The 22,057-nt window shown below is 44.7% G+C and overlaps 1 protein-coding gene and 1 long non-coding RNA gene across 8 annotated transcripts in view; one reads left to right on the top strand and one right to left on the bottom strand.

The window, feature by feature from the left end:
• Positions 1–20,052, top strand: part of abca4a (ATP-binding cassette, sub-family A (ABC1), member 4a) — a 32,300-nt gene extending 12,248 nt beyond the window's left edge. Inside the window, exons 11-51 of one of the 7 annotated variants that reach the window (XM_037973291.1) lie at positions 1,080–1,196; positions 1,417–1,614; positions 3,657–3,862; positions 3,928–4,104; positions 4,481–4,703; positions 5,227–5,448; positions 5,887–6,091; positions 6,167–6,244; positions 6,612–6,791; positions 7,098–7,275; positions 7,364–7,495; positions 7,708–7,847; positions 8,177–8,314; positions 8,441–8,619; positions 8,760–8,910; positions 9,111–9,316; positions 9,788–9,842; positions 9,973–10,053; positions 10,958–11,115; positions 11,248–11,372; positions 11,456–11,554; positions 11,640–11,829; positions 12,493–12,587; positions 12,679–12,711; positions 12,914–13,019; positions 13,090–13,164; positions 13,252–13,421; positions 13,531–13,708; positions 13,803–13,918; positions 14,006–14,153; positions 14,239–14,362; positions 14,489–14,618; positions 14,706–14,826; positions 14,915–14,977; positions 15,056–15,162; positions 15,276–15,417; positions 16,869–17,003; positions 17,113–17,216; positions 17,906–17,998; positions 18,078–18,327; positions 19,414–20,052. In XM_037973291.1, the coding sequence (XP_037829219.1) occupies positions 1,080–1,196; positions 1,417–1,614; positions 3,657–3,862; positions 3,928–4,104; positions 4,481–4,703; positions 5,227–5,448; positions 5,887–6,091; positions 6,167–6,244; positions 6,612–6,791; positions 7,098–7,275; positions 7,364–7,495; positions 7,708–7,847; positions 8,177–8,314; positions 8,441–8,619; positions 8,760–8,910; positions 9,111–9,316; positions 9,788–9,842; positions 9,973–10,053; positions 10,958–11,115; positions 11,248–11,372; positions 11,456–11,554; positions 11,640–11,829; positions 12,493–12,587; positions 12,679–12,711; positions 12,914–13,019; positions 13,090–13,164; positions 13,252–13,421; positions 13,531–13,708; positions 13,803–13,918; positions 14,006–14,153; positions 14,239–14,362; positions 14,489–14,618; positions 14,706–14,826; positions 14,915–14,977; positions 15,056–15,162; positions 15,276–15,417; positions 16,869–17,003; positions 17,113–17,216; positions 17,906–17,998; positions 18,078–18,327; positions 19,414–19,533 (5,748 nt within the window). In that variant the 3' untranslated portion in view covers positions 19,534–20,052. Of the gene's footprint in view, positions 1–1,079; positions 1,197–1,416; positions 1,615–3,656; positions 3,863–3,927; positions 4,105–4,480; positions 4,704–5,226; positions 5,449–5,886; positions 6,092–6,166; positions 6,245–6,611; positions 6,792–7,094; positions 7,276–7,363; positions 7,496–7,707; positions 7,848–8,176; positions 8,315–8,440; positions 8,620–8,759; positions 8,911–9,110; positions 9,317–9,787; positions 9,843–9,972; positions 10,054–10,945; positions 11,116–11,247; positions 11,373–11,455; positions 11,555–11,639; positions 11,830–12,492; positions 12,588–12,678; positions 12,712–12,913; positions 13,020–13,089; positions 13,165–13,251; positions 13,422–13,530; positions 13,709–13,802; positions 13,919–14,005; positions 14,154–14,238; positions 14,363–14,488; positions 14,619–14,705; positions 14,827–14,914; positions 14,978–15,055; positions 15,163–15,275; positions 15,418–16,868; positions 17,004–17,112; positions 17,217–17,905; positions 17,999–18,077; positions 18,328–19,413 lie in introns of those variants that run through there. The other 6 variants (XM_017415168.3, XM_037973292.1, XM_017415170.3 and 3 more) reach the window with 6 other exon arrangements.
• On the bottom strand, positions 4,608–6,787 carry LOC119616642. The gene is made up of 5 exons (XR_005232612.1): positions 6,653–6,787; positions 5,883–6,421; positions 5,283–5,478; positions 4,976–5,074; positions 4,608–4,713 (listed from the first exon to the last, which is right to left on the bottom strand). It is a non-coding gene; the product is annotated as an uncharacterized LOC119616642 (long non-coding RNA).
• Positions 20,053–22,057: the final 2,005 nt, after the last annotated feature.

Here is a 22,057-nt window from a genome sequence, read left to right as displayed (position 1 = left end):
CAGGCCTATTTTGGTTTCTTATTTCTTAGATAAAACTAGCATTACGTAAAGTTTTAAACAATCATGTCACATGACCGGTTAGCGCTCAGAGCCAGACTGAGGTCAACCAGTCATTCTCCCCCTGCACATCAGCTACAATAAAGACCAAAACTGAATTAAAATAGAAGCATTTATTTAAAACAAGTACCTTGAATGTGTATATGACATGTATTTGTGTGTGTTTGTAAATCCATGGGGATCAGCCTCATCTGAAGCAACAGAGGACTCAGGGCACAACCATGATGACTCACTGAAATGACATGAATTATTTTATATGAATGTTGATTCAAAACACAAGATTTTAGCAGAGATTTCACCTTTTTATCAAATCCCAGTGAGGTGTTGTAGTTTTGGAGCTGGACCAGTTCTAGTGTGGTCCGGATGCAAAAAAAGTGCTGAAGTNGGCCCTTTATTGAGGTTTCAGGAATCAGATGAAGGTTTCACAGATCACACACTTGGTTTTAAATGTTCTGCAATCAGTGCAGAATAATCTGCTCCAGGTTTGAAGTGTCTAGGTGTTGTAGTTTTTTAACTCGAGGAGATTAAAGATGCTGAAGGGAGGGAAAAATTAGCTGGAATCGCCCTTTAGCCATTTTCTGAATCGGAAACCAACTTCAGCTTCGTGGAATTGAAGGAGAATATTTTCAGCGAGTTNCCTCGGTTGTGTTTCACCGTAAGTGGCGCTCTTCTTCTTCTGGTCTTTATTTTAGCAGTAAGGTAGCAAAGCTGTGCTCTTCTTCGTAGACATTGAGTTTGGCTGCAGCTGCACACAGTTGCAGCGCCTCCTACAGGAAACTGGTGGAGCTACGCAGAGAACCACGCCGTTCAAAAGCCTTGTTTGGATTCATGTTTTTATAAAACACTGAGGTCCGGACCTCGGGGTCCTCAGTGGGAGCTACGGTTCTGGCTCGGAGTACGTCAGGGGGAGGATTTTCAGCTACTACCCGGCTTCCCCCTCGGCGGCGCCGCTGCCAACAAGCTCTTCAACAAAACTGTTCCATATTTTTTTTTTGACTTCACGTCTTTATCTGTGCTTTCAGGCGAACACCACATTTGAGGAGCTGGAGAGGCTGAAGACGATGGGGAAGGCCTGGGAGGAAGTGGCTCCACAGATCTGGGCTTTTTTTCAAGATGGAGTCCAAGTCAAGATGATCAGGGTGGGACAACAGCTCAGTATGGCTGAATGAGAACAGCTGTTTGGTCAAACAATCATTTAGTGATCATGTGATGATGATCTGCCTTGTTGTTCCACCTGGATGACGTTTAATGCCTTAAAATGGTGATAAATTCAGAATAAAGACAACAAAAGGCAGGCGGTTCCATCAGTCATATTTTATTAAACCATCAGTTTCATTCCTTGATGCTCTTTTCCTTCAGGACACAATCCGCAATCCGTCTGTGATGGATTTCATCGACCGGAGTCTGGAAGAGGCGCTGTTTTCCTCCAGAGACATTCTCAACTTCCTGCACAATGGACCGCCAGAGGACCGTCAGGATGACATGCCGGATTTTGACTGGCGAGACGTCTTCAACCTCACTGACCGGGTTGTCCGGATGCTCAACCAGTACGGGGACGTGAGTGGCGTTTAACTCAAGGACAGATGTCCTTTTTAAGGTCCTTTCCACTTGGAGAAACTGATAATATCTACATCTTTTAGGGTTTTATGCTTACACCCACAGCTTCAGTCGTATAATTCTCTGACAGGGATTTAACTAAGATGGTAAAAAGTAAAGATCTAAAAGAAATGCATGTCTTCTGCTGCCTTTTATGCCAGACTTGTAGACGAAGAACAATCTTTAAACCAAGTCTTCCTGGATTCAGCTGAGGTGCTCTTTGGATGAGATGAGCTCAAACTTGAAAGTCAAGAGACTCCAAGGCATTTTGCCCTTAAATGATTTAAATGCTCTTATTTTTTTAGCTATAAATCAGTTAATTTTACAGATATTGAGTTAAAATCGGATGTTTTAGAAGCTGAGAGTCTTGCCCAGCACATATTCAGAGCAGTAAAAGATCGTGTGAGTTTTTTTGATTAAAACTTTGGCATGCAAGGTTGGTGGGTGATATGCATTCTTCTTCCTCCTTTCAGACTCTGACAGTAAGAATGTGGATTGTTTTGTCTTGAAATGTAAAGTTTCAGGACTGGGTTATTCATGAAATAATCTCATTAAGGACAGCATTTGTTGAGTTTTTTGGTTTCCTGGAAAACCTAAACTTTGCTTTTGGCTCCGTAATTTGCCCCCCCCTGTCCAGATACGTGAAAATCCACTCAGGTGGGCTTAAGACGGGGTAACAAAGGAGTTGTCGACCGGTGATTGACTGGAGATTAAAACCAAAACAAAGGATCCCATTTCTTGTGAGGGCTGTCCACATTTCAAACATTTCAAACATTTAAAACAAAGGTGAAAGTGGCCCTTTCTCAGAATGAGAGGCTGGTTGAACTGAAGGGGTGCTGGAGGCCGACATGGGGCGTACCTGGGCACTAGTTCGGGTAAATGGTTGGTGCGAGTTGTTTTCTCCAAGTTGAAGCTCACAGCACTTGAGTTTGACAGGGAGAGAGGGGACGACTGAGGGCGATTAGATACAGCTGTCACTCCATTGGCTATTCTTTCTAAAGAGACAACAATGACCTTGAGCGAATGGTTGGCATGTATGCGTGTCCCACCACCCAGCGGGACTGTCAGCGCTCCCCCAGGTGAACAAAAGGATGCTCTTTTTGGACGTGAAGCATTTATTGGACATGTTAAAGTGCATCAGGGCCTTTGTTTTCGACGCAGAGCTTTGTTTGTACAGCAGATTGTGTTTGTGTGTGTTTTGGGTTTGGGAGGGTGTCAGCGGTGGTAAATAGCTGTTTTGGACAGATTTCTTTTGGATCACAGCCCTCCTTATTTGCATGAGCTTTGGGTGAATGGCTTTATCAGATACGCTTTTCAGGGAAGAGACAAACGCCGCTTCAAATGTGCGAGGGTCTTTGAGTCGTGGGCCAACGCTGGTGTTTCTGGGCTTTTCTTAGGTTGTCAGTCAGTCCGCCGCTTCTACCCAAGCTGAAATACCTCAACAACCGTGGTTTGTTGTGAAATATTCATATGTTTGTGTCCCCTGAGGGATAAACCTAAGATGAGTTCAGCAACATTTAAATAAAAAAGAATAAAAAAGGACAAACATTTTGAAGAACGGAGTAGCTGATGGCAGAAAATTGTTGTTAATTTCAAATGACACGTTTATATTAGCAGAAATATTATATTTTCCTGCAGGAAATGCCCCAGGCTACAAAGGGAGTGCTACAACCAGCTGCTACTGCTTCTACTATTACCACCTGGTTGTTTTAATCCACTTTGGTCTTGACTCCACTCGGACTAGCCGTTAGCTTGTCAATTAGGCCCGAATAAAACCCAAATTTTAAATTTTAATTTTAATTATTTATTTTAATTTCACAATTAATACATTTCCCCACAATTAATTGCATCACTTAAAATATTTACTGAAATGTAGCAGAACTTTTCCTTTTTAGTTGCACAAAGCCACAGTTAGCATGCTAACATGCTAAACGTGCTAGCCTCGTCCCCTTTCCTCTCGTATATAAAAGTTACGCTCATATTGAACTTGTCTTCTTCATCAGTGTTTGATTCTTGATAAATTCATGGCTCTGCCCGATGAAGACGCCGTCACCCATCGGGCCTTGGACCTGTTGGAGGAAGGCAAGTTCTGGGCGGGTCTCGTCTTCGTCAACATGTTCTCCTGGAGCACCAGCGTTCCACCTCATGTGAAGTTCAAGATCCGTATGGATGTAGACACAGTGGAACGCACCAACAAAGTCAAAGACAGGTCAGATCCAACCGCTGGAGGGTTAAAGCTGAGCTGTGTTTTTACTGAACGTGTGTGATTTTCAGGTACTGGGACCCAGGCCCCAGAGCTGACCCCTTGGACGACCTTCGCTACGTGTGGGGAGGCTTTGCTTACCTTCAGGACATCGTGGAGCATGGGGTCATCAGGACGCATACAGGGAAGGAGTGGCCTTTGGGCGTTTACCTGCAGCAGATGCCCTACCCTTGTTATGTGGACGATCTGTGAGTGAAGGATAGAGTAAACCAGCTGAATAATGTAAAATACTGTAATTAAGTCACTGGTTGCCATGGCGATAAGGAAGGGGGAAAAATCAAGCTTTCAAACAAACGTTATAGGTTATATTGAAGGACTTTTTGGTGCCCTTGTGTGTTTTTATGACAAGCTAAAGAAACTTTACACTTTGGGTTGATTTAAAACTCATGATGGAAACAGAAAAATAACATCACTGAATAGTTTTAATGATGCTTTAGTGCTTATGTGTTAATTTAAACCCCAGACATTGCTCGTGATTTCCTAGTAAAGGAGTGAAAATGAAACATTTCTGGTTCCACATGTCAGTAAATGGTTCTGTTTGTCATTTTTTGTCTCATTCTCCAGGTTCATGCTGACACTAAACCGCTGTTTCCCCGTCTTCATGGTGCTGGCCTGGGTCTACTCCGTGTCCATGATCGTGAAGAGCATTGTTCTGGAGAAGGAGCTCCGCTTGAAGGAGACCCTGAAGACCATGGGGGTCACCAACGGGGTCATTTGGTCCACTTGGTTTACCGACAGCTTCTTCATGATGGGCACCAGCACAGCCCTCCTTACAGCCATCATCATGGTGAGAAAACCTTATTTAGGCAGAGAAAAAACTCCTAAGTTATTCATTACTTCACCAGAGACACCTAATCTTTGTCTCTGTCCATCATTGTTCAAGATAGATAAACTAAATGTCAAGAAATAGCCTGTGTTGCTGTCAATCATTACAAAAAGTGACTGGATATTAATAGGTAACTTAGTGGTTACGTTTCCCGGTAAATGATTAAGGAAAGAACTGTGACATCATGAGAATTATGTCAGAGATTTGCAGAGTTTGTCAGTGATTAACAGTACCTCCTTGAAGCACGGTGGGCTGATGGGACCTCTTGTGGGCGTTCAGAGCGAAACAACATTCAAGCCGTGCTCATGATCCAGAAGTTTCTCTCCTGTTTGCTTTAGATACAGCGCAGATAACAACCGTTAATTAAAGGCCTGGAACTCCTTGAAGGAATGCATATAAAGAGTTTAGAAGTGGTTTAAAACTTTTGCACAGACCTTTATAAATGAATAAACGTTGAAATGCTCTTTTTTTTTCTTGTCTGCAGGGAGGAAGGGTTCTGAACTACAGCAACCCAGTCATCCTCTTCCTGTTCCTGCTCACCTTCACTACAGCTACCATCATGCAGTGCTTCCTCCTGAGCGTCTTCTTCAACCAGGCTAATTTAGCAGCGGCCTGCAGCGGCATCGTCTACTTCAGCCTCTACCTGCCCCACATCTTCTGCTTCACCTGGCAGGACCGCATCACCAAGGATACCAAGATCCTGGTGGTGCGAGGCTACACTCCTTCATTCTTCATCCTAATCAGAAATGGCTATAATTCATCCATTTGACAAAAAAAATGTTAGCTCAAATTTGGCGTGGAAGGAGTTGAAGGTCATCCCCGAAGCCAGGGGTGTCCAATCCTGGTCCTCAGGGCCTCCATCCTGCAGGTTTTACTTGTTTCTCTGCTCCAACACACCTGATCTGAATCAATGGGTGATTAACAGGCTTCTGCAGAACATGAAGAGGTGATTTAACCTCTGAATCAGGTGTGTTGGAGCAGAGAAACAAGTAAAACCTGCAGGATGGTGGCCCTGAGGACCAGGATTGGACACCCCTGCTCTAAGCATACTCCAACTGCTAACAGATCAAATGAGGTCTTTAATGCAAATTCAAGAGAGGCTAGTTTAATTTAAAATCTGTTTTTTTCCTCCCTCCTCACTCAGAGTCTGCTGTCCCAAGTGGCATTCGGCTTCGGCACAGAGTATCTATCCCGGTACGAGGAGCAAGGCATGGGTCTGCAGTGGGACAACATCCAGACCAGCCCCCTGGAGGGAGACGAGTTCTCCTTCCTCACCTCCATGTGCATGATGGGCCTGGACACGGTGCTGTACGCTGTCCTGGCCTGGTACCTGGACAACGTCTTCCCTGGTTGGTGTACTGGGAAAAAAATAATTAATTCGGTACACAATTAAAAACGTGCTAATCTGTTTTTTGTCCTCCTAGGTCAGTATGGAATTGGTCGTCCATTTTACTTCCCCTTCCTGCCCTGTTATTGGCTCAACAGTGTTGCTCCAGCTTCAGGTAGAAAAAACAAACTGTTACTTGGTAAAAATTAAAAGTTCAATCAAACCATGAACCAGGAGTAGCAGCAACTTCTGGAGCCCATATGTGTGAATTTATTTGATCATGATGTTGGAGAGAGGAGAGTTTGGGTGTTCACTCTTTCTTCCTGGTGGATTCGAGGGAAAACCATCAGTCCTGCAGGAGTGAGACACATGAGATGAAAGGGGATAAAAATGCCTCAGTTTTTATATAATAATTCACAGACTATCGGAGTAAAGACAGCTCTAAGAGTGTGTGACACGATGCCACTTTAAGTTTAACATTCTGTTGTTAAATCTTCATAAACAACTTCAACATAAAACTTAAATCCATTCATTTCTGAAAGGCAACGACAAGATGGAGCTGGAGACTAAAGGCTTTGACAACCTGGCAAACAAGGAACAAGGAGAGCTGCAGAAAAAATCCGAGGAGGAAAATCAGGTCCAACCCGAAACGAAGGAAGAGATCCCCTCATGTGAGCACCTCGACGGGTCGCCTGGGACGGATAAGAACCAGGAGAACGATGGTATGTTCTCCCACACAGCACTTTCTGTAGATGAACAAATCACAGCAGATTTCACATGCAAATAAGTTTAATACAAGCAAACTGGCTCAGGACTCAACGTCCTTGTGTGTATTTACACCTGGTGGTTTATGGGAACCGCTTCCCTCTCAGTTTCATGCCTCGTTAATAAGTAATAGAACCTTTTTCTTTACTCTGAACGGCATTCCAGCTGCCTGATTTTCATCACATTTCTCACAGAAGCATACACCTAACCATGTTAAGAGTGATGCTGATGCAATGTTAACAACTTGTCTTCCTTTTCAGCAGAACGGCTCTTCTTCGAGGCAGATCCAGCAGATCTGGTGAAGGGCGTTTGCATCCAAAACCTGGTCAAAGTGTTCGCCGGTTCCTCCACACCGGCTGTTGATAGCCTCAGCATCAACTTCTACGAGAGCCAGATTACTGCCTTTCTGGGCCACAACGGAGCTGGAAAAACCACCACCATGTACGCAGGTCCAGACGGACGGATCCCACGTTCACGAGCGTGCAAATATATGCTGAATGCATGAGAGTTCCTCTTCTCTTTCTCTTAGGTCCATCTTGACAGGAATGTTCCCTCCCACCTCAGGGACAGCCACCATTTATGGCAAGGACATCCACACGGACATGGACAGCATTCGGATGTCTTTGGGAATGTGCCCTCAACACAACATCCTTTTTCAGCAGTATGTTTCTTTCTGTTTAATGGAAATACACTCACTGACAGGAAAAAAGACAACCAATCAGGAGGAGTGGTGTAATTTGGATGTTACAAGACCTTTTTCTTTCATGTCAGTGAGTGTTTCTGTCGATCCGGATTCAAAATGGCAGCCAGTAGTGGTTTCTGGATGCTTCACATTACAGTCTTCATTGTGAGAACTTTTATGTTCCTCCTCAGTATGACCGTGGCGGAGCATATTCTCTTCTACTCGCTGCTGAAAGGCAGTCCGCTTGCCAAGGCCGAGGAAGAGGTCGAGAACATGGTGCAGGATCTGGGCTTCCCCCACAAGAGAGCTGAACTGATCCAGAACCTCTCAGGTCTGTTTGGGAACAGGTTCACCTAATGCAGGGGTGTCCAATCCTGGTCCTCAGGGCCTCCATCCTGCAGGTTTTACTTGTTTCTCTGCTCCAACACACCTGATCTGAATCAATGGGTGATTAACAGGCTTCTGCAGAACATGAAGAGGTGATTCAACCTCTGAATCAGGTGTGTTGGAGCAGAGAAACAAGGAAAACATGCAGGATGGTGGCCCTGAGGACCAGGATTGGACACCCCTGACCTAATGCATACAGTATTACTGCTCAAATCAAACCCTTACACACACTGATGCATGCACCTTTTGGCACTTGTTGGTGTTCGGATCCAGGGGGCATGCAGAGGAAGTTGTCAGTCGCCCTGGCCTTTGTTGGTGGAGCCAAGGTGGTGATCCTGGATGAGCCCACATCTGGAGTGGACCCTTACTCCAGACGATCAATTTGGGACCTGCTGCTCAAATACCGTGCAGGTAACACGTCCTGCAGAAAGTATTATTAAAATTAATGTAGCAGATTTACTCCGATCTGAACTACAGCTGAGACCAACACGCCTCCGTGCGTCCTCCTGTTATCCCTCATGATGTCTGGTTTCACAGGACGCACGATGATCATGTCCACTCACCACATGGATGAGGCCGACCTGCTGAGTGACCGGGTGGCCATTATCTCCCAGGGTCGCCTTTACTGCTGTGGCTCCCCCATCTTCCTGAAGAACTGCTTCGGCGCTGGCTTCTACCTCACCCTCGTTCGCCGAATGCATCATAACGACCTCAAGGTGGGAGGCTTTGTGGACGTTTCTGTGAAATACATGGTTTTAGTGTCAGAATCTTAGTAAGTTGCACCCTTTCTTCCCTTTTTTTTAAAAAGACTTTTGAACGTGAGCATTTTCTCGTTTTTCTCTGTTTTTGTGTTCAGGTGGTGAGGCTGAGGGAAATAAATTTCTGGTTTTATTTCATCCTGCAGGGCAGCTGCGACTGCACACAGAACTGCTCCTGTAAATGCTCAAAGTGTTCAAGAATTAAAGCCGACCGGGAAGAAAATCCGTCCGCAGACAGACAGCTGGACGGTGAGATCGTCATCTCTTTCTGCTGACATGATATGCAAAGCTTGTTGTCAGTCTTCCTAAACCTGTTTTAAATGGGACATAATTTCTTTTATGCTCAGCACTGCCCTTCCAGTGGATTGTGGTTCCTCAACTTTCTCTTCCAGCTATTGAAATGCGTGTAAACACTCCTGAACCGTCTTAATTGGATCACTCATTCTCAGGTAACGTGGACAGCATCACAGCCTTGGTCCACCATCACGTGCCTCAGGCTCGGCTCATCGAGGCCATTGGCCAGGAGCTCACCTTTCTGCTGCCCAATCAGGACTTCCAGCCCAGGGCCTACGCCAGCCTCTTCAGGGAGCTGGAGGAAACTCTGGTGGACATCGGCCTCAGCAGCTTTGGTGTGTCTGACACATCACTGGAGGAGGTGTGGAAACAGTAAATGAATGAAGCAGATTATAATAATTACCAGTAATTACGCTTGATCCCAAGACTGAAACTAAAAGGAAAGAAATCGAGCTTGGCTGGCTCTGATTCAGGAGGAGTTTGGATGCTGAGGACCTCCCCCTTGCAGACTTGTTAAAGGGGTCATGAGAGTTTGACAGTCCAGTCGACATGTTATTAATCTGAATAAGCATGGGGTGCCTGGGTTTTCTTCTGAGGGCTTTCTGGTCCCTTTATAATCAAAATAAGAGCCGTGTCTGCAATCTGTGCACAAAATCTCATATTGTCACCATTTGTCCATCAGTTTTAAATGTTTAAAGCTCAATTATATATAATGAGAGCACTTTGTAGACACTAAAACAAGTTTAAATGATCTATATGAGTGTGGACAATTACCATTTATGCATTTGAAAGTATTTCCTGTCACTCTTGGGTAACATCTGTTTTCTTATAGATCTTCCTGAAGGTCACAGCAGATGGGAACGCTTCCAGCAGGAAGTGTAAACAAGGTAAAAGTCGAGGCTTTGTAGAGCTCCTGACTTTGTTTTGTGTTTGAATGTGTTGCTGTAGCTCTCCTGTCTCTTCTGTCTGTGTCACTGTGTGTTGAAGCTGTTTTGCATCCATGTTTTTGACTCTCAGATGAGAAACCGTTGCAGCAGATCTCTCGAGCTAGTCTCTGTGGACTCAACAGAGTGGCTGTTGATGTGGAAGCACAAAAAGGTGATGGAGGCTGTCAGCTTCCAGCTTCCAGCTCTGGAGAACTGACAAACAGAACGCAGCAGTTTTCATCGCCTGACGCCATTAAGTCGTGCCTGTGTGTGTGTTTGTGTCTCTGTTAGCAAAATATCTCATGAACCGGTGGAATATTTTCATGAAACTCCCAGAAAGTAATCGTTGGTTATACACCTACAACTGATAATCTTTGGTGTCAAACCAATTCAAGATGGCAGCCATTTGTTCACACAAAGGCTCAGTAGGAGAACGTAGAAGAATATCTCAAAAATGAGCTCACATTCGTTAAGAAATGACAGTAAATACTCCATGAAGGTAACAAATAACAGCTAGCTTGATCGCCCACTGCCCTGAACGCCAAAGTTTTAAAGGAAGATCTGAAATGATCAGTTAGAGCTCAGAGTATGTGTTGGGAATGACTCTCAGCTGCTACCACAGCAGATTTTAGCCCATTAAATGAGTTATAAGCATGTTTGTGTTGGCTGAAGTTGATCAGCTTTGGCTGACTAATTTCGGAGAGTTTCAGTAAAATCCGTGCAGTGGTTCATGAGATATTTCGCTAACAGACAGACAAACATGGATACAGGCAATTATACGATGGCCTGCCTAATATATACAGCCTCATAGAACAACTTATAAACTTTATTAGCCTTTTGACCCACCTCTAAGCTGAGCCATGCTAGCTGTTAGCCTGTGCTGCAGCATCAGTGTATTTATGATCTGTTGCAACAGCTTCATGTGAAGATTAAAACCCGAGCGCTGCTGGCAGACACGTTCAGATTGCTGCTAGTAGAACTCCGTTTATCTCAGGCACCTGGCTGGTTCCTGCATGTCATTTTACACCGCTGGTGCAAGTTGCTCGATGCTAACCAGACCTCAGTTCTTGTCCCAGAGTCTAACGGTCAGGGTCCGGGGGCGGTCCCAGAGGGCGGTGCAGGACGGGGATCCTACCAGGTCCGAGGCCCGTTTCTGACCGTCAAACAGTTCTTTGCTCTGCTGATCAAGAGGTGGCACCACGCCTCGCGCTCCTGCAAAGACTTCATTGCCCAGGTTGCTTTTCTAAATTACTGTCTTTGTTTTAGAATGAAACTGCTGCTAGTTTTGAACCATGCTAGTCACCAAAAATAGGCTCAAGATTTTTCCCCCTTGTTAAATTCAAGTGTTTGTTTTTGTGTTTAATAGATTGTGCTTCCAGCCAGTTTTGTCTTCCTGGCGCTGATGTTTACGTTGATAGTTCCACCTTTTGGAGAGTATCCCAGTCTGACCCTCAGCCCCTGGATGTATGGGCGACAGTACACCTTCTTCAGGTATTACACTTTAAATACAGACTTTAATGCTGGTCAATGGGTTGAAATGTGTAAAATAAACATATTTATTTTGTCTGCTGCAGCAATGAGCGTCCCATTGATCCCGACATGAGATACTTCGGTGAAGTTTTGCTGGACAAGCCTGGGTTTGGGACTCGCTGCATGGTAGATGAACCACTGGAGTAAGTAACTTTCACTTTCATCCCTCAAACTCGATGCAGGGGTAGTTTTTATTTGACTGCTTTGCTTGATTCCTTCCCTCGGCAGGGATTTCCCGTGTAACAACATCACCACGGAGTGGGAGATGCCCCTGGTGAACCCTGCCCTGATAGAAAGACTGGAAGGCCCAAAGTGGACCAACCTAAGACCGTCTCCAGAATGTCAGTGCAGCACTCCTGAAAGACTCACCATGCTTCCTGTGTGTTCGGAGGGAGCTGGAGGCCTGCCACCTCCACGGGTAAGATGAAAACCTCAGTGGTTCCAAAAGGCTGAGGTTTGTCCAAAACACCACAACTTTCCCGCAACTTTAACCCAATATTTATTGTTTCTGAAGTGATTCGCCTCTGTTTCTGCGGTCTAGTCTCTTCTTTGTGGGTTTGTGTAGCGTGGAATACAAAATAACCCCAAATAACTCAGGAAGAAGACACGTGACGTCACTTCCTGCAGACCAGGGACAATCCAGAAATGCTCATGAATGTCAGTTTAGAAGCTATCAAAGTTCTCAAATAAAGCAGCTTTTGAGAATGTCAATATTTGTTGGGAATTATCTTACAAAACTAGGAAGTATTTTTGGTTTTTATATTAAAAGTTATGTTTTTTTATTGATTTTAGTTTTAAAAAATCGCAACTTTTAGGAAAATGCCCACGAAATCAGGCATTTTAGCCGCAACAATCACAAAAAATGCCCGCGAAATCCTGGAGGGACTGTAAAATGTTCTAATGGCATATTTTTCCGCTAAAAACAGATAATATTTGGCATCACAAGGCTCTGCCAGGGTTGGGAATTACTGTACTGTTGAACATGTCCACACTTTGTACACTAAAATTAAATCTTGAAGCTAAAGCAGAAAAACTCGCTCACATCTTCCCCATCAGACGTGCTGTTTTATTTTATTTTTAGAGGATCCAATCAACAGGAGACGTCCTCATGGACCTAACTGGTAGGAACATCTCTGACTACCTGGTAAAGACGTATCCCGGCCTCATCAGAACCAGGTATTGCAGCTTGGTAACAGCTGTAAAAGCAAACTTAGACATTTTTATACTGTCTGAAAGTTAATGATGTTTCTGTGTGGTTTCTCTGCAGCTTGAAAAGCAAATACTGGGTGAACGAACAAAGGTGAATATAAAAGTCCAGGTTGTAGAACCTTCTCAGTCTCTTCTGGCCCACTCTTCTTTCCAGTGTTTCTTCAGTCCACTTTGTTATGTAGTGGTGCAGTTCCCCCTCTAGTGGTTGTAGCTTTGCATTGCAGTTGGAGTTATAAATACCTGCAGAATCAGAAAACCCTTATGGTTCAGCAGGATTTTGTCCGTGGTTCCAGGTATGGAGGCATATCAGTGGGTGGACAGCTTCCTGTTTTAGGAGTCCAGCCGAAGACCCTTCAGGATGCAGCAGCTCAGCTTGGACGACTTCTTAATGTCACTGGGGTGAGGCTTTGAAACCACTTATTTTTAAATCTCTCATAGAAGCATCTCCTACAATTTATTTTCTTGTCAGGGCAAATACTCCAAACAGACACTTGGGGACATTGGGACATTCCTCAGGTACATGGAGACTGAAAACAGTGTCAAGGTTCGTCCCTCAGAGCTCATCTCATCGTTTAGATGCAATCCTTTGTTTCGATGATGAAGCAATTATCTGTTTGTTGCTTTTCTCCAGGTGTGGTATAACAACAAGGGCTGGCACGCCATGGTGGCTTTCATGAATGTTGCCAACAATGCCGTTCTCCGTGCAAATTTACCCAAAGGAGCTAATCTGGACGAATATGGAATCACCGCCATCAACCATCCTCTGAACCTGACCAAGGAGCAGCTCTCTGAGATCACTGTGTGAGTCACCGGCGGCTCCTGATATTTGTTGGAAATGTAAAGGGTAGTGTTAATGGTTAATTAATGGTTAATTAATGGAACCTTTCCCATTAATCTGTTCTTTTCCCAGACTGACCACCTCAGTGGATGCAGTGGTGGCCATTTGTGTCATCTTTGCCTTGTCCTTCGTCCCAGCCAGCTTCGTCCTCTACCTCATCCAGGAGAGGGCCACTCAGGCCAAACACCTGCAGTTCGTCAGTGGAGTCAGCCCTCTGGTGTACTGGACGGCCAACTTCCTGTGGGACATGGTACCGTAACCCGGTTCGGACAGTGCTGGTTTAATGTAGGCTGTGTGATTTCAGCTCTAACAGAGAATATTTGGTTCTCTGGCCCTTCCTCCAGGTGAATTACTCCATCAGTGCAGCCATGGTGGTGAACACCTTCATGTTCTTTGAGAAGAGATGTTACACCTCCCCAACCAACCTGCAGCCACTTGTTGCCCTGCTTATGCTCTACGGGTGAGTTAAAGCCAACAAGGCTTTTCTGGGTTTGAAAATAGAAATATATATTATAACTTATCTATTTTGTGTTGATTTCTGTCCCAGCTGGTCTGTGACACCCATGATGTACCCCATGTCCTACGTCTTCAGTGTCCCCAGCACGGCCTACGTCTCTCTGTCGTGTATCAACCTGTTCATTGGCATCAACAGCAGCGCCGTCACCTTCATCCTGGACCTCTTTGAGAGCTCCACAGTAAATTCGGGGGGGATTCTTTAGCTCCTTTAACCCATATTTCTTCCCGCCTTCTCTTTTGTTAGCGTTTCTTTTTCTCTCCTAGGCTCTGTACAGATTCAACCAGATGTTGAAGACAGCGCTGCTCATCTTTCCTCATTACTGCCTGGGCAGGGGGCTCATCGACATGGCCATGAACCAAGCCGTGACGGATGTTTACGCTCGCTTTGGTAACCATGGAACACGCTCAGGGTTGGACCTGTCACAGCTTCCAACCCGTGTCTTAACTCAGTAAATGTTGAGTCATCGCTCGTGTCAGATGAAAGCAAAAAGCGTGTCTTTTTCTGTTCCCCGAGGTGAGGATTACAGCCCAGACCCCTTCAACTGGGACTTCATTGGGAGGAACTTGTTCTGCATGGCGGCTGAGGGCTTTCTCTACTTTATCCTCAACATACTCTTTCAGTATCGCTTCTTCCTGGACCACTGGTAAGCAAAACTGAAAGCACAATCTAAGATTTAATGACACTTTCAAAATAAACAGAAAGCTGATGGTCTGAGACGTTTTTCTTCCAGGATTCCAGACAATCCGAAGCCTCACATTTTGGACGAGGATAAAGATGTGGCCGAGGAACGAGAGAGAATCCACCAGAGTGGGCGAACCAACGACATTTTACACGTAAAAGGCCTCTCCAAGGTAAGGAAGGTTTCACTGCAACAAAGCTAGGACAGTAGACAAATAAAAACCAACAAAAAGCAATGAAGTTTAATTTTTATTTTGCCAGATATACAGGGGGACAGTTACCCCTGCTGTGGACCGGATCTGCGTCGGAGTGTCACCTGGAGAGGTGAGTCGAGTTTCTGCAGGTTTGTGGAGGTCGTTCAGCAGAGAGGACCGTTGATTTTATTGTTTTTATTAAACACAGTGTTTTGGTCTCGTGGGTGTAAACGGAGCAGGGAAGACCACAACATTTAAGATGCTGACAGGAGACATCGATGTGACTTCAGGAGAGGCAATGGTCTCTGGCTACAGGTTCAGGATTTCAACTTTACACATTTATTAAGCTTAATAACATTTACTTTCAAGACTACATCTTATGCCCACTCTTTCATCTACATCACATCTTCACTGTGTTATCCTTGCAGCATTCTGACTAACATCCTGGACGTCCATCAGAACATGGGTTACTGCCCGCAGTTTGATGCCATTGATGAGCTGCTGACAGGCAGAGAACATCTCCACCTCTACGCCCGCCTCCGGGGCGTCCCGGAGGCTGAGATTAGCAGGGTGAGGAGGAACTCTCGTTATGGTAATAAACAGATGCTAAGCATGATGTATTATCGTACTGAGGTCTGAGCATCTGCCTGGGAAGATCTGTGCTGGAGCACTGAAGAGAGACAGTTAAACCTTGTTCCTTTCGGTCTGGTTCTTGGGGTGCTGGACCAGATGGTGGAGGTTCTCGATCACCCAGAACATGCAGTTTTCAAACAAAGTAGCTGGACTTCTTTTTATTGTTGGACCAGAAAATGCTGGTCCAATTGCAAGAGTTTCTTGTTCACTGAAGACATTTTGCCGTAAAAGAAACTGTTTCGTAGCAAAAAGTCTCCAGTGAACAAGAAACTCAGCACCTTCTTCCTCTTAAGGATACTTGAAGGTGCCTGCTGCAACGGATCATTTGTTCCCTGAAGAACTGAATCAAGATTCTGGTTACTGTTGGTATGAAGGAGGTTTGTTCCCCAACGATAGAGTAGGATAGTTCATGGAAGGTTTTGAGCTTGCCTGGTTTTAGGCTTATCATTTCAGTGGCAGAGGTTGGTGTCTTGTGTGGAAAGTGGGGGAGCATGGTGACAGTGTATCTACGTGCACCAGAGTTGCTTGGTGGGTGAGGATTGGAAACAGGACTGGCAACGCTGCCCTCATGCCTAAGCTAGGACAGAGAAAGTCATGGAAACAGCCGAGCACAGATGGGACACCAGTGATGGAAACGTTAAGGCAGCCTGGAGAGATTTTCTAGCTGCAGCTGATGCATAGAGCATGGTGAGGGCGTAAGGGAGCATCTACAGGATGTGGAAAATAGCAGGACAAAGCTTTGGGTGGGTACACGATTGCCTTCACACTGATAGAGGTTTTCCAGACTTACCATGAACAAGCCACGTTCTAATAGCTTTGTTAGAAGAACGTTACAAGGCTGTAGACCAGGGGTGTCAAACCCAGTGACGCAAGGGGGCCAATCACAATCGATATTTAATAAAAATTACATAAATTAAACTTGGTTTTAGATGTATTATGTCAAATCCTTCATATAGAAATATCAATGACCTTTTCCCAGTTACAGGTTATACAGAATTTAGAGCAAACAGACTTTAATGAACACAGACAAATAGACCAAACTTCTAAAAGCTCATCATTAGCTGTCATTTCTTACGCCTCACTCAGCTTTTAAATGAAGTTTTTAACATTAAAACAGACAAAAACCTGATCATACAGAAATTAAAACTATATATTGTTGGCTTCAAGAGAAAACTTCAGTTTTTTTAAGCAAAATAAGAATCAGAGACTCGATCTGAACCAGACTAGAGGGCCGGATGAAATGTTCCGGAAGGCCGGATCTGGCCCGCGGGCCTTGAGTTTGAACAGAACTGTCGCTCTCCGGCCTCCTAGATCTGGTATTTTGGGGAATGTACGAACCAGGACTGAATCTAAGAGTAACAAAAGGCACATCTTTCCCCCACATGTAGGTAGCAGAATGGGCCATCCAGGAACTGGGCCTTTCGGAGTACGCAGGCCGAAGTGCTGGGACCTACAGCGGGGGCAACAGGAGGAAGCTCTCCACGGCCATTTCTATGATTGGCTGTCCTGCTCTGGTGCTGCTGGTGAGGCTGAAACCTCCGACGCTGCTGGGATTCAAGGTTTTACTTCATTATACCAATGTTCTGGTTCAAACAGACTCATTTAGTGTCAGTATTTACCTTCGCTCTTCAGGACGAGCCTACCACAGGTATGGACCCACTGTCCAGACGCTTCCTGTGGAACTCCATCATGAGTGTCATTCAGGATAATCGAGCAGTGGTCCTCACCTCACACAGGTAAGCTGTGAAGATGAATCAGTTGGTAAAACTACATTGGATTGCCAGAGCAGCCATGATTAATGCAGTTTTGAGATTAAATTGGGGAGCGTGGTTTTGTTTTTTAATGTTTTTGTCACTACTTCGTTACTGCCCCCGCAGCTTTGAAAAAATCCATTAAAATGTGCGTATTTGCTGTAATCTGCAGCATTGTTTCCCCGTAGATAATGTTGGAACAAGTGATTAAACCCAGTCCTGTTTGGAGCTCTGCAGCTCAGACTTCACAGCAGAAGAAAGATTTTTGGAGATTTTACTACAAAATGACTGACTTGAGTGGTAAAACTTGTCAAAAGATTTGCAAACAAACTCTTTTTACTCTAACAAACCTTACGTTTATATAGTTTACACAACAAAACGTAGACATTTTGGTCTTTTTTTCATCCAGCCTTATGGTTCGTTTTCAAATCCCCTCATGGACTTTTATTGTATCTCTTCAAAACTGGAAGTGAAGGACCGTTCTCCTACATAAAACACCGTAGACACATGAAAAGAGGACACTGGTGTTTCTTCTCGTAGTGAGCTGTTAGCTGAGCCGATCATTCGTTCGGTTTGTCGTTTTTATCAAACTGTTATCAGTATGTGAAGATGCTAAGTGTGAATGCATTCAGAGATGGAAGCACCGGGTGATAACTCTGATTTCCTGCTGACAGTATGGAGGAATGCGAGGCGCTGTGCACCCGCTTGGCCATCATGGTCAACGGATCCTTCAAGTGTTTGGGAACCATTCAGCATCTCAAATACAAGTCAGCCTTTTCCACTCGATTGTTCAGTTTCTCACACCCACAGAAAGGTGTTCCCGCTAACCGCTGTTCTGCCGTGCAGGTTTGGAGACGGCTACGTGGTGACCATGAAGATCAGGGCAGCCAAGCCTGGTTCCCCCCCGGACCTGAACCCGGCTGAAGCCTTCATGGAGAGCACCTTCCCCGGCTGCATCCAGAGGGAGAAACACCACAACACCCTGCAGTACAAGATCTCCTCCTCCTCTCTGGCAAGAATATTTCAGATGGTCCTGGCGAACAAGGACAAACTGAACATCGAGGATTACTCCGTGTCCCAGACCACGCTCGACCAGGTGAACCCGAGAAAACAACATATTTGTTTTAAAAGGGTTAACTTTTGTTTTATTCTGCACCACAGTGGGTTGCAGAAGTTTCTAGTCTGGAATCGAGAGAAATCGTTTTAAAGAATTCTAAAATTTAAAAACACTAGTGGTGCGTGCATATGTATTCACCCCCCTTTGCTCTGATCAGTACCTTCAGAAGCCTCTTAATTTAAAAAAGATCCACTTGTGAGCCTCCGGATGCAACACCAGTCCAACATCGCCAAGTAAGAGACATCATGAAGACCAAGGAGGTCTCCGCAGAGTTCAGAGGCAAAATTTTGGAGAAGCACAGATCAGGTTGGAGTATAAAGACGATCCCACGAAGCTCAGGAGAGGGTCGGATTAATCAGGAAAACACCCAGGAGGCCAAAAATAACCCTGATGGAGCTGCAGATGGGAGGATCTACTCTCTACACCTAACTAGGAAAGAAGATGGCTTCCCCGGCATAATGTCGGCATGCAGCAGCATGAAAAATAATATTTTAAGACCATTTTTCACCTACTTATCCTCGTCTTCGCTCAGCAAAATTTGGGACATGTATTCGTTTTGTGGGGAAACAAAAACGTCTTTAAAGAAACTCCCCTCATGCCGAGGACACCATCCCCACAGCGGAGCACGGGGTGGCAGAATCATGACGCGGGGGTGCTTATCGTCAGGATGGCGTAAAATCCAGAGAACCAGGTTTAAGGAGAGCCGGGTAAAAGGTCAAGTCCAACTCGGACCTCAGACAAACTGAGAGTCTCTGGTTTGATGTAAAAACTGTTGGAGACGAGCAGAACCTCCAGCCTGAAGGAGCTGCAGACGTTTGGTCATGAAGAACTAAAAATGCAGGTTAGATGGACCGAGGTCAGGGAGACGGACCTGAAGAGACTCGATTCTGACGATAGGAGGATCTGCAAAGGTTTTGTTTCGTAATAATCAACATTTAGGATCCTCATAGTTGCATTTAGTCTCTTTAAAAGATAAACGCCTCCAGATTCCCCTCAACAGACAGGTTGTAAGGCAATAAAACACACAACAGAAGTTATGTTTTTTATCTTCGTCTGTCTCTGCAGGTGTTTGTGAACTTCGCCAAGCAGCAGTCCAGAGAGGACGACGCTATCGTGCTTCATCCTAAAGCTGCCGGAGCGGAACGCTACATCGAAACCGCTGCCGTCAGGCCGCGTTCCAAGTGATCAAGCCGCTGGTTTCCCTCCAAACTTTAGAGGATTACAAAAATGTAGCCATTTTTTTTTCTTTACAGCTCATCCAGAAATGATTCGACACGTTGCTCATGCTTTAGGCTTTAAATGTGAGGCGTTTGTGTGCCTGCTGTATGAGCCGCCCTCTGCTCACCTTCTAGGCCTTTTTAGCAAGAAGAAAACTTTACTTTGGCATTTTAGACGGCTTAGTTTTTGTATTTTCTGCTTCAGATGCCAAGCAAAAATTAATCTAATGGCCTTTTCTAACAAAAAAGCACTCAGGGAAATGTAGTTTTAGCACTTTATTGACCTCAAGCAGCTTCAGTTTTACCTGTTTGGTGAATATTTTAGTGCAATCCAGCCGATCTGCTGCCGTCAAACTCATTTATGTTCTGAAGAAAATTTCTTGTTTTGCACTTTATCTTCCACCAGGTGATATTTGTAAATGAGAACTGGTTCTCCAACATCTCACCTGGTAAAATAAAGGTCAAATAAAATAATTATTTGCCTGTTTTTCTGCTCCACTCTGACACGAAGTCCTGTTTCTGTCAGATAAATGTGCACTCTTAGTCGACCTTACGTTCTTTAAAACAACTTTATTAAAACCTGAGCACAATATTTATAATGATATTAGCTCTTGACACTCTTTAACTTGTCATATCATCAAAAAACTATAAATTATAACATGTCTAACAACCAGAAGCTTCTGCCTCTTATGGGAATTTTTAAATGCAGTTTATAGTTAACAGCGTCTTGGATTATTACAAAATAAAAGCCCCAGATTACCGCTGAGCTTTAGTGAATAAAGTTGTTGGATTTGTGCACCTTTCAGCATTTCCTCAGACATTTTTATTTAGTTCCTGACAGAGTTTCAGCGGCACCTATTAAACTACAGATGAGTGCAGAAAACAAGCAGGAATAATGTCGACATGCAGCCGAATGCAGATCCGTTAATGTTGAGATCAGCTGGAAGGCTTTCTGATGAATGACTTTAAACAGGGAAGAAACCAACAACAGAGACTGTCCAAACCGTCTCGTCGCAGCAGCTCAGGAGGCAGATTTTTCAAACCATTGGCAAGCTGACATGAAATGATGCAGTTACTTCTCCTGATTTCATCTGGCTGACATGAGCTTCCTGCTAAACACGTGTAATTTCATATGTAGCCGGGCGTCACGCCAACAAAAATCAATCCTTCCCTCAGCAGGAAGTGCTTCGGAGGCAGCTAACAAACTAAAAGCCTGTCACAGACTTGTAGCCTGTCATTATTTCGTTGACATTTTATTTTTCTGCTTGCGTGACGACGGGATGGTGGCTTCAAGGCTCGTCTGTGAGAAGAGGTCAGAAACAAGAGGCCCAGAAGATAACTGAAAACAGTGTTAGGATCTAAAAAACACTGAAATATTGATTTATTAGTAAAGTAATTCTTGTTTTCATGCCGTGGTCCAGCCAAGCTGCAGATCTTTGCAGTAAGATGGCCGACTCTGCAGGATTTCATCGTCTCTGAGGGATTTTTCCAGATAAAATCCAGTTTTTATGGTCGGTATCAGTCCGTATCTCACTGGGCTGCAGATGTTGGAGACTCGCCGATGAGCGGCATTCAGGAGGAAGTCTGAAAATGTCTCAGAGTGTTTGTGGGAATTCTGTTTCTTTGCCTACGAGTCTTTTTGTTTTCTGATAATAGCTGCTGGCTTGTCCCAGGCATCTCGAATCCGTCTCCCAGCTGCACGGGAGCTTTCTTCTGACAGGAAACATCTGGAGAAGAGCCCACAGATGAAGAAGAAGCTGGTCGCGGTGGGTACGATGCACATGGCTTAGAGGGCAGCTTTTTATCGACACTGATCAAAGATTCCTCTGCAGTTTTCTAACTAATCCTATCATCTTTATTCTGTTCTTACATGAAGTCAACTTATTTACTAATTTGATAAACATCTACTGCAGTCGGTCACTGGACATCTTTGATGCAGCTTTTGGGGATTCTTTGCCTTCGGGCTGTTTTTCATGATAAAATGCTGTCACTTCCTGCTCTCAGAGCGTCTCAGACCTTTGCTGGTTTGGGGTTTATTGTCCTGCTCTGGTAAATGTTGGTGTTTTGCTTGTAGCTGGTTATGAACCCTCCAAACCCTCCACGATGCGTCTGCTGAACATTTAGGATAAATGCGTTCTTCTCCCGAGCTTGGATGCTGTTTATTAAACCCTCAGGATGCATGCAGTAATTAATTAGCACTTCCTGGGACGGAGCTTCAGCTCCTGTAAGGATCTGAACAAAGGCTCGGTCAGAGTTGGCAGCGTTTGGCTCTAGGCCCTGATATAATTGACCACAGCTGAATAATGTTGAGACAGACGCTGACGGCCTCGGGCTCGGCAAACATTTACCAACTTTTCTGACCAGACATGACCTTACGGGACAGAAACCACTGGGAGGAAACAGTTTTTCCCTCTGAGGCTGAGCAGCTGCAGCCTTCATCGTCCGAACGGGAAAACCAAATTAAAAGACATTTAATTCAGACCTCTGCTGCT

Source organism: Kryptolebias marmoratus, linkage group LG21, assembly GCF_001649575.2.
Source record: "Kryptolebias marmoratus isolate JLee-2015 linkage group LG21, ASM164957v2, whole genome shotgun sequence".
NCBI lineage: Eukaryota > Metazoa > Chordata > Actinopteri > Cyprinodontiformes > Rivulidae > Kryptolebias > Kryptolebias marmoratus.
The sequence above is the reverse complement of the archived record's forward strand: the minus strand, read 5'-3'. Positions and strand labels throughout refer to the sequence as shown.